Source organism: Equus quagga, chromosome 11 (genome assembly GCF_021613505.1).
Source record: "Equus quagga isolate Etosha38 chromosome 11, UCLA_HA_Equagga_1.0, whole genome shotgun sequence".
Lineage (NCBI taxonomy): Eukaryota > Metazoa > Chordata > Mammalia > Perissodactyla > Equidae > Equus > Equus quagga.
The window spans coordinates 9,301,377-9,313,554 of NC_060277.1; the positions used below are offsets into that span (position 1 = coordinate 9,301,377).

Here is a 12,178-nt window from a genome sequence, read left to right on the forward strand (position 1 = left end):
TGTCATCAAGCCAGGCTGTGGCAGCGTCCCACATACAAAATTGGCACAGATGTTAGCTCAGAGACAATCTTCCTCAAGCAAAAAAAAAAAAAAAAGAAAGAAAGAAAAAGAAGAAAAGGGAGTTCTTATAAGGATAAACTAAAATGCAAAGAACAGTACTTTGTAAACTGAACAAAGCTTCACAAATTGAAGGTATTATCTCTTACCTCATTTACTTTGTTTCTAAAGGGTTTACATTTCTTCCTTTTTTTTTTCCCCCTGACTCTTCTTATTTTCCTATCAATTGTTATTTCAAAAGCTTATATGCATGTGAGTGTCTTATAAACAGTATTTAAAAGCAAGTATTTTCCTTCCTGGTTATTTCGGATACATATTTCTGATATACTCCTTTTATTTTTCCTTTACTTATAGAAATCTTCAAAAATGAAAAACATCAAAAATAATGAGAAGTGACTGAAGCCATTTGGGCAGTGAACATGAATGTTGCAATGGAAAAATAAGCCTAGCTTTCTAGTTGAAAAACAACTATTCTCCAGCGGATCCCAGAAGAAACCTGACTGGCCACTGCAAAGGAGAGAACAACCTTCAAAGGTTAAAAAGCTAAAACTTAAAGAGAAACCTATGCTGTGGAATTCCCATAGCCTATTTTGTTGTGCCTAAATTCATATGTATTGTTTCATTGTTACTTAGGCCGTATTTATTTAATGTGCAAATTTTGTTTGGTTCTTATTTCCACTACCAACAATTAAGCAACTGAAAGATAATTTTGTATTTCAGTTTCTGAGTAAGACCAGTCCAAAATAGAATAAAAGCCCACCAAATATTTTTTTCAGAATTTGTTTTGCCGTTTTTCTAGTGTTATCAGCATTCCTGTTAAAAATAACTTAAAAAATAATTATATCCAAGAGCGATTTAAAATACTCAGGTTTCTTATCTGATTACCTTGAAGCTGTGGAAATGAGTTTGACTTCACGTTCTCAGTTTGCTTTAGAAACTCACTGTAAATAAGCGTGTTTGAGGCTTAACAGCCAAAGTCATCATGAGTCACAGGAATTTTCCATAACTTTCTCCTCTGCCCCCTAACAACCAAAGTTCGTGACTGCAGTATCACAAAGATCTCATAATATGCCTTCTTATTTTATGTACTGTGTACTAGGTAACCCTTTAGATGAATGTTTATTAGGGTTGTAGGAAGACCATTTCATTCATGTATTGTTATGTATTAAGTATACAGGGACAATACCAAAATGAAGAGACAGAAGTAATTTCATTAAAATTACACAGGAATTTAATGGTAAGCTTTGGACTTTGTTCCTAGGTCATACTCTTTACAAAAACTGTTAGCTAATCTCCTACGTCATAATTCTTTTACATTATCTGTAGAAACTATTCATGAGTTTGGTACCAAGAGTTTCTGAAGACAAAAAATCACGAGACAACTTTTCAACAGAAAAAATAATTATGGTTAGAGATATTTCAGTCAGTGTTAATACTCTGATTTAGCTTACTTCCACTTACCTTTGCTTTTCTTTTTAAGCAGTAGTGAATCCTGATTTCCCATACCCTAGAAGTTGTTTTGCGATTTGATGTGGTAATATACTTTGTTATTTACAATTTCTGAAATTTTCTGAGGTGGTTTCACTTTTATTTATTTTGCTTATTTTTGGCCAAAAGAACAAGAACTTTTCAAGATTTATGTTCCTATGTTTGATTATTGAAGTCCACAGAGAATCCTTCTTCAACCCAACAACTCTGACAAACTGGTGTTTTTGGACTCATAGAACTCATAGGCCAATTTGTTATTTTTTCAAGTAATAATGAATGCTTAGTATTTTTTATTCGGTGTATGAGAACAACTAAATTTGTACTTTTAGTAAGTACAATTCTTTGATTAGAAAATCAAGAGAATATATGTCTTAGCTTGACTGCAAATCACCCAGAGCTTTCCAGTGGAAATCATATACAGCATTTCTAATTTAATATGTCCTTTTATGTACTGTACTTCCAGCTTTCCCGATACTAAAAAGTATAATAAACTTCATGCTCATTTATGGAAGATTTTGGGAGGTTGAAAATAAATTTCTAATTTTCCTTTGTGTGTGTATGTGTTTTTGTCATATTTAACTGTGGAATAACTGTCTTCCTACAATAAATAGTTAAAATATTCTTGAGGGGGCCTCCCCATGGCCAAGTGGTTAAGTTCGCTCTCCGCTTCAGCGGCCCAGGGTTTCGCCAGGGTTCGTGAGGGTTCACTTGTCAAGCCATGCTAAGGTGGTGTCCCACATGCCACAACTAGAAGGACCCACAACTAAAAATATACAACTATGTGCTGGGGGGTTTTGGGGAGGAAAAGGAAAAATAAAATCTTTAAAAATAAAAAACAAAAAATAAAATAAAATATTCTTGAATATTCTTGAATTAGAACTGAAATCAATTCTTCACTACTAAGGAGGAGGCTGCGTGTGTTAAAGAAGCCAAGAGGACAGAGACGCTCCCTCCATACTTTCAACCAGGGACCTATAGTGCTGAGCACAATGACCTAATTTCACCATATTGTCAGGCTGCCTGGGTCACCACCAAGACTACCAGTTAGTAACGGTATCCTTTTCCCAATTGAATAAGTCAAGCAGCTTTGGGAACAGGATGGAAAGGGAGTGAGAAATGGAGAAAGAAAAATGTTCTTCTTTGAGATGTGTTTGGCTCTAACAACCAGAACTTTAATATAAAAAGTGTGTGTTTTAAGATCAAAGTCAACATTAATGAGACTTCTTGATGTTTATCCAAAGGCTTAAGATACAAGTTACTCCCACAAAGAAGAGGATGTGTAAAATTTGTGGGAAGGAAGAGTCAGAATTAGGATCCAAATATATCTCAATAGGCTGGAATACTAACAATGGAATCTAATAGAATGAAAGTATTCCTCTGATTTTACCATCAAACTATTTCCACATTTTACCACTTCTTTCTGATTCCCCTTCTGCTACTGTGGCCCAAGCTTCAATCAGCTCTTCTTGGATTGCTGCAGTCACCCTGTAATCATTCTCTTTATTCTTGTTCTAGCTACCAATCAAGGTACTCTCAATGAAGTAGCAGAATGATTTCCTTAAAATGTATCATATTTCTTCATGCCACAGTCGCTTCCCACCTCAATCAAACAAAAAATTCCCAAAGTGATCTACAAAGCATTACATGATCTATTCCTGTTACCTCTCTGGCCTATTCTCCTCTCACTATCTTATGTTTGAGGGGTGATAAATTAACACTCAGAGACTGAGATTGTCTTTGCCAATAATTTACTCAACACAGGTTCACTGCAGGAATTCTCATAATTTCACAAGCCAATAGCATACAGGATAATGTCTCTTAATAAGCCAATAAAGAAATAACGTGCTCCAAACCAATAACAGACTAATTACGCTATTGTTTCAGGCAAGGGGAAGATGAAAGAAACAAGTCCAAATTTAGTTCTAGGTGTACCTTTCTACTGGTACTCAGGAGAGATGGCTTAGCCAACTGAGTGCTGATGTCCAGCTGCCAGCCCAAAAGTGAGAGCATGTTGCTAGGGAACGGCAGTGCCAGTATTGACGGCAAAATGATCTCCTTTGAGGGCCACTGCATGGCTTTAACCACTGCTGGTAAAAAGAGTCACCTTTCTCATGGCAGGAGCTAATGCCCCATGGTCTTCGGAGAGCTGTTTAGATCAGCAAAGGGTAGCCATGCCCAGATGGAACATTCTCCTTCAGTCCTTACAAACTCTTGGCATTTATAGTTTAAATGTTCCTTCATCATAGTTACTTCTTCAGATGTTCTTATGGATAAGCCCCCAGCGGTGCCCCTCAGCAGCTGACCTACTGAGTGTTACTGATAGCCACAGAGGTCGAATGATGACATCCTGACACAACCTCACTCTTAGATCAAAACAGTTTCACTCTTAAAAACAATTTGTTGTAAACAAGTGGATTTGAAATCATATCAAACCAATACACAACACATTCACTGTGCTCAGGTCATGCTAGCCTCCCCATCATTCATCAAACAGGCCAGGACAGTCTTGCCTCAAGGCCTTGGCATTTACTTTTTGCTCATCTGCAAGTGCTTTTTGCTCAGCCATCCACACAGGTCACTCCCTCACTTCCCTCAGGTTTTATACAAATGCCTGCCCTGACAACACAACCTCAAAGTGTAACCTCAACCCCATGCTTCTTCCTGTCTCCTTCCCTATTTTATTTTGTTTTTCTTCCTAATAACTGATTCTATCTAACATACTATACATTTTCTTTAAAGCTTTGTGGATGGCACTAATTTCTGCCAATATACCTGGGATAGGACATTGTTTTATGTTTACTCTATTGGCCAGAAGTAAGTGAAGTTAGTTTCAAGAGATTCAACTCAGCTTTTTCTACTAGAATAACTCTTTCTCCACAGACCAAGGAATCATTTCTCTGGTTCCAAGAACCACTATGTACCTCTTTTTTGATTATAACTTGAGAAATGAGGAAATGCCCACTGGTAGGGTCTGTGGAAGCAGTGGGCCCCCTGTAAGGTGGACATGGCCCAGAAGACTCTATTTATTATTTGATCTACTCTAAGAGGAGTTGTATTATTTATGAAAGGACAGATCTAACCACTCTGTGCATGATTGTCTCAATGGTTTATTGTATATATGTAATATATATATCCTGTCATTAATGTACTGAAGCTGTACTAAAGAGTGCGAGGTAGAAACATATCCCTTTAGGTGACTACTGAGGTGCTTAAGCTGAGGAGCCTTGGTTCCCATAGTTTCCCTATGCTGATGTTACTCACTCTCGTAACATCTTCTTGTCAGTCCTTGAGAACAGTGCAATGATTGGATACATGACATACTGAACCCGGGTGTTTGAAGGCCTCAGGATTTTGTTGCTCTGCATAGTACTTGCTATCTGTTTTCTACCTTTTGTTAAAGCTGAGTAAACTTGGTGCTGGATAAGCCTATTGAGCTTTGTGTATTTGATTGACAATCTAAAAATAAAACTCATGCTAGTGGTCCTGTCCTTACAAGACTACAAAGAAACATAAAAATGCTAGAAACAAAAAATATAATGATAAAAATAGTAACATGTTAGGCACAACAGAAGAGAGAGTTGATGAGATGGTAGATCTTAAGTTCTCAGGCAGAATGCAGCAAAGAATGACAAGACAATGAACATATAAAAGATATATTCAAAGACACTGATATGACTTTAAGAAGGCATAATATTTATTTTAATTAGAGTTACAGCAGGAGGAATTGAGAGAATGGTGAAAGGTGAAGGTGAGGTAATATTCAAAGAGACTATATCTGAGAACTTTCTAGAATTGATAAAAGATGCCAATTCTCTGAGTTAGGAAAATATGGCATATCTCAAGAAGGATAAAAAAAGTACTTCCCCAAACATTGTACAATACGATGTGACTATAATAGTGAAATTTGAGAAGATAGATGCAAAACTAAGGCTGGGACATCAGTTGGGCAAATAATAGATTTTGAGGGTAAAATAGAAGGTGGGACCCAGGGGACTAAGGGAAAAAACTTTCTAGACCGTGAACCCAATTAAATAATTTAAAAAAGTAAGAATAAAAAACTTTTACAGATAAACAAAAACAAAGAGGAATTACAATCAGTGAATTCTAAGTACAAGACTATATAAAGGACGTACTCTAAGAAAAAAAAACACATCTGGAAATAAAAACTGAGAATCAAGAAGGAATGGTATGTTAAAAGAGAATTCACAGAGTGGGAGGAAATATTTACAATGTATCCTTGCAACAAAAGAATTGTATTCAGAATGTATAAATAACTCCTACAAATCATTAAGTAAAATGCAGACAACCTGATTTTAAGAAAGCATAAAGGATTTAAGCAGGCATTTCATAAATACAGATATCCAAATCGATGATGAACATATGTAAATGTGCTCAAAATCACAGCAGTTTTAAGGAAAATGCAAATTAAAACCACAATGACATATACCATTACAAATCCACCAGATGGCTAAAATTTTAAAAAAAATTACAAAAGTAAGTTTCGAAGAAACTGTGGAGCAATCAGAACTCACACATATTGCTGGTGGGAGTTGAAATTGACACATCTACTTAGGAAACTGGCAGTATCTACTAAAGCTAAACAGATATCTCCCCATGACCCGGAATTTCTACCCTTAGATGTAAATTCAACAAAACTCAGTGCATTAGCCTACCAATAAGATGTGTACAGAGATGTTTGTGTCAGCCATATTCATTGTAGCTCCAAACTGGAAACAATTCATATCCCTGAGCTGTAAGATAGACAAGGAAATTGTGGGAAATGATGCACAACATGAGTGCAATGATACATGCAACAACACAACTATATTTCAAAACTATAATGTTAAATGATAAAAGTCAGACACAAACATAGTCTATGCTGTGTGATTCCATTTATGAGAATTTTAAGAACAGGCAACATTGCTTTAAGTTAATGGAAGGAAGTATACTGTTTGCATTTGAGCTGCTCATGCTGGCCATGTTCCACACTCAATCTGTGTTCTGGTTACGTGGAGACACGCATAGATACAAAGTCATCGAGCTTCACATTGAAGAATTGGGCACTTCCCTGCATGAAAGTGATAAAGCAAGGGAATGATAAACACAAGTTGTGGAACAATACTTACCCTTGCTAAAGGTTGAGGAGAGATTGGAGTTGGGAGTCTAAGGGCCTTGAAGTGTATTAGTAATGTTTTCTTTCTAATGCTTGTTGGTGGGTAAATGAATATTTTTTAACTTTTTATATATATGTGTACATCACATGTATTCTTTATATCATACTTTTTTATTCTTCATATGTGAGTGTGTATCATATCAGATTCTTTGTATCTTTATATGTGTAACATAAATATATGTTTTGTATATATGAAATATTTTATAATAATTAAAAGAAAAAAAATGATGAGGAAAACATTGCTTTTTGATTTAGCCAACAGAGGATGTAGATATTCAGCAAACCTCCCTTAAGATACACATTAAAACCCCCTGCATGCACTTTGTTTTATCATACGTCGTGTTATGATGCATATACTTTTGCTCTTCTATCTTGGTGGAATTCATTTTTCTATTAGGATGATCTCATAAATATTTATTTATATCTATCCCACATGCTAATAAAAGATAAGGAATACATTTTCTCTACCATGTTGCTTAAAATGCCCCCAAATCCTTTTGTTCAAAATAAATGCTTTCTACATTATATGCCAAATTCTTATCTTTGCCAGAATTCAAAAGTAAGAACTGGATTGTTTAGTCAGTGTTATCAAAGTATTTAACGCATATGATGTTTATATTCTTTTATTTATAATCTTGACATTTAAATTTTTTATTTTATTTATTTATTTTTGCTTCTGTTTATTCTAAGGAAACCTAAAGCTTAGGTTGAATACTTCCACTCCATGAAAAGATATGTTAAAAATCAAACTCTACATATTGAATAAAACAAAGCAGAAAGATAAATCTGTTGCAAGGCTTTTGACCTGCAAACCAGGGAACTCAAGGCTAAGGGAACAATGTGTTCCAAGTTGCTTACAGACCAGGGCATTTTTATGAGAGAATTATGGGTTATTTGGCCTTTTCAGCTGATTGGTTGCCTAGATGTCTTCTTTGTCGCTTGGATCAGGGTAGCTGAGTGAAGGGAACAAGGAAGTCTGGAGATGGCTTGAACAGAATTGGTGTTTGGGGATTGGCTGGGGTCCTCTACTGATTTCTGAGAAGAGCTGTGAATTCCTGTAAGGTGAGGTTTGTTTTCTTTTATGTGTCTGCCTTGATCATCTCCGTTCTGTCCCTGACCTGAGTGACTCCATTTCAGCTTGATTCTACAGATACGTGAAGAGTTCTTATTTCTAAGTTAGAGATTCGTAGTGATATAGTAGCGAAAATGTTTATGAGTGTTTGTATCCTTGATTAGACTAATACTTGCTATTGGAGGAGTACTGCTGTATTATTTCCCTTCTCCCACTATGTGGGAATAATTGCTTCAGAATACCTGCATCAACATTACTGGCTTATGTGTTAAACATATTGGAAAGTAAAAGGTATCCATATACATTTCTCATTTAGATTCTAAAAGTTTAAAACATAAGTTCACTTTATCAGACATTGTTACAAATAGGTTTCCCTTTTGAAACTGAGAATTAGGCAATATATTTTATTTTATACTACTTTTGGTGAATTTTGTCACTAGTTTGTGTTCGAGTAAGTTAATTATTTTATTTTTGTATGAGTACAGAAAGATGTACTCAAAATAGTACTACGTCCTATTCTCAGATGGGGGCATAAAAAGTCATGGGGAACTGACATTTTGGATATGGGTTTACAAAGTCCTGGAACCACTTGATAGGTCGAATCTAAACACAGGGTTAATACTCCAAGCCATGGAAATTAGAAAAAAAGGTAGATTTTAAAGAAATTTGTAAATCAGGATCTGTGGAACTGAGGAAAAAATAAACCTGCCAAAACAGAGTTTTCAAATTCCCTACGGATAGCAATACTGGGGATTTGGGAATAGGAAATTGGAATTCCTGCAGAATCTGGGGATTTCTTCAAATCATAGATTTTTCACATATTTTGCAGTAATAATTTATTTATGTGTTTTAAAATAACAATCAGTGTCCATAATAATAAATAGTGAGTCATTTTGTGTGGCAGAGTATTACATTAAGAGGTTTTCAGTTGAAAAATAAATATTAGATGATAAATGATGGTTGATCATTCTTAAGAGATAATATACTGTGATAAGATGTAAAAATGGTGTCTACTTGAAATAACTTGATATTAGAAAATATTTAAAAAAGAATATTAAAATAAATGTCAAATAAAAAATATTAAAAATTAAATGACACAATTGTGTATTATTTAAAAGTTATTATTCTTAAAATAAAATTTCATAGTACATGAAGCAGTAATTATCCTTATCCATAACCTTGATCTTTGTTTTGAGACAAATATTCCAGACACAGAAAACATTGCAGTCACGTTGGTTGAATTATTCAGATTGGTGGTTAGGGTACATGTTGTTGCATATAGACCCACTTTCAGTTTTAACAATGAAAGTATTTTGTCTGCGTGTCCTGATTTTGATTTTTCCACTGACATTGCTATTGCTGAGGCTATACTAGATTGTAGGTTAGTTTCTGATTTCAGGTCAGAGTATTCAACAACAGCATTCCTGTCTTCTTCTCTCTGCGTTTCTTCCGCTAAAGTAGTTACAAAGAGCTGCCGCCTAGAGCAAATGTTTAATCACTGGAAAGGCCCAGCCACATTACTAGGATCCAGTAACATTTCAACCTCTGAGCAAGGCTACTAGGACCCCACAGAATCATGTGTCGAAATTGCCAAACTAAGGGCTTTTTTGCTTCAGAAATTTGACATTTTTTGAACACCATTCATCAGTTTTATGAACGATGCATGTAAATTTGTTATTTTGAATTTTATTCGCAGGAAAACCTCACCATTAACAGCAATGAGGGCCACAAACACTCAACTGTAAGGTGGTAACACAAAAGGAAAGAATGAATGATTAGATTGTGACCACTTCTCTCCTACATGCTCCTGGTCTGATCCATAGACATGTCTGCCTTAAAGTTTGACTCAGTTATGTCAAAATATAAGCTTAAAGATCAGTTATGAAGAAGGAAGAAGGTCTGTGGTTTCCCCTGATTTCTAAAAATATGAAGCTTACTGATATTTATGTTTAAATATTGTTTCAAGTGTCTTGATCAATAAATTTATTTTAGCATATCAGCCATTTGGTATGTTACTTCTACAGAGTATATTTAAGCCACTCCTAAATGAGAATTTCAGTAAATTTTTAAAAATATGCTTTTATATTGAATAATATGCCCAGAACTGTAATTAATATTTGGAATTATTCTAATTTACTTTTTCTAAATTAATTGAAAAATTTAGCCACTGGGACAAAAAAGCTCAGTTTTTATTTTCAAATGTTTCTGTGACTAGTTAGCTCTATATTCCAACAACTGGCAGCTATGTTAATTACTTCTAATGGTAAAATTATACTGATATATTAGCCACAAAATTAAGGCAATCTTTCAGTAATGGTTTAGATTTCATTACCTATTTTAGAAACTTCCTGGACAATAAGAATAAGGATAAGAAGAATGACATAGAACGTTAAATATCTTCTGTTAATAATTAGCCAAAATTTTTGTCTTGTGATATGAAAAATCAGAACAAATTTTTGAAAAAAGATCAAAACAAATTTATTTTAATTAATTTCTATTACCAATGAACAAATATAAAGCAATATAATTTTTAAGTACATGAAAAGCTAATGACAGTAAAAAAGACAAAGAAAATGGAATAAATATATTTTTATATTTATTCATACTTAAGACAGCTTTTGAAATATAGTTGACATACAATAAAGAGTGCATATTCACAATGGAAAATTTGGACATATGCTTACACCCATACAACCATGCACCTCCATCAACATAATGAACATACCCACGATGCCAAAAAATTTCCTTGTGTCCCTTAGTATTTGCTCCTCCTGTTTCTCTTTGTCCTCCCTGTAGGCATCTACTTTCCATCTTCTTGCTATAACTATAAATTAATTTGCATTTTCTAGGCTTTTTATAAATTGAATCATGGAGTATATACTCTTCCGTCTGCCTTCTTTTACTCGGTTTAATTATTTTGAGAGTCATGTATGTTATTGCATATATCAGTTGTTTATTCTATATTTTGCTGAGTGCACTGAGGTTGTACGGATATACTGCAAGTTGTTTATCCATTCACCTGCTGATGGACATTTGAATTGTTCTGAGTTATGGCTATTACAAATGAAGTTGATATGAACAATTGTGTACAAATCCTTCAATGAACATATGCTTCCATTTCTCCTGGATAAATATCTAGGAGTGAAATGTTTGGGTTGTATAGTAGATATATACTTAACTTTTTAAGAAATTACAAAATTGTTTCCCAAAATTGTCCTATTTTTCATTTCATTATGCATGTATGAGATTTTTCAGCTGTTCCACACTCTTGGTGGAAGGTCTAGTGTGTGTGTGCGTGTGTGCACCTGCGCCCACGTGTTCGCGCATGCGTGCACAGGCCGTTCCTTAACTACCGGTGAGGTGGAATAAACACACACAATTTTCAGTCACCATGGTGTAGTTAAGTAACCACAAGTCACACCAGTCTCCCAACAACACAATTCAATTTCAGTTTCACAGTAAATTAACTGAGTGCACAAAGGGCAAACATTGCTCCTAGCTCTTCAGTCCACACGTTCCTTTGTAAATAATGCACACACATATTGATCAGTGACTAATCACATCACTTCTTTTAAAGTATGTTGGTGTTGGGTTACTCACTGCACATCTGTTGTTCAGTTGACACAAGGACAATAAAGCACATAGTTATGTTGCTTCCTTGTCTCCCAGGGATAAACTTACATGACATTTTACAAAATTGGATAATCCAAACGAGATATTAAAGAGGCCAACAAAAAGGAAAGAAACGAAAGGTGATAACACTAGCAGTGAGATTTGACTCAAACACGAGTGGAGTTGTGGAAGAATAGCTGACTGTGGAATGTTGGTGCCTCTCCCACTGGAGAGACTCTTGGTGTGCAGCCAGAGGAACTTGGTGGACGCCAACTCAACGCCATAAATGAGGACGGTGGGTGTGACAGAAAGGATGAAGAGGTCTCAGAGGAGGTGGTGACAGCACATATCTTCACATTACAAGAATTCTCTGAGATATCTCACAACATTGAAAGGATACAATGTTGGAAGCTGGTCTAAAATTAGAAGGAAGTATGAGAATTCCCCAATTATGCTCACTCTGTATGGTAAGATATATGATGAGAAGAATAAGGGAAAGATTGTTCACACTTCGTGGTAAGTTTTTTACAAAGATATATGATACTTTTATTCTCACTGTTCCTAATGTTTTAAATGATAGTGTGCTAGATAAATATTAGTTTTACTATTCTTTTTCATTTCTTTATACAATTACAACTGATAGTAAGATTTTGTAATGTTTAGACAAAATTTTTAAAAGTTATAGAACAATTTTAACAGTTCCCATTGATGACTAAGATCCCTTTGCACAATTTCAGCTTGCACAGTCATTTTTGTGGTTGATTATTACCATGTAA

The 12,178-nt window shown here is 34.8% G+C and overlaps 1 protein-coding gene across 1 annotated transcript in view; it reads left to right on the forward strand.

Moving 5' to 3' along the window:
- The window catches only part of THEMIS (thymocyte selection associated), a 169,027-nt gene extending 167,050 nt beyond the window's left edge, over nucleotides 1-1,977 (forward strand). Inside the window, exon 6 of the mRNA XM_046676938.1 lies at nucleotides 412-1,977. Within this exon, the coding sequence (XP_046532894.1) occupies nucleotides 412-443 (32 nt within the window). The 3' untranslated portion in view covers nucleotides 444-1,977. The remainder of the gene's footprint in view (nucleotides 1-411) is intronic.
- The last annotated feature ends 10,201 nt before the right edge of the window (nucleotides 1,978-12,178 follow it).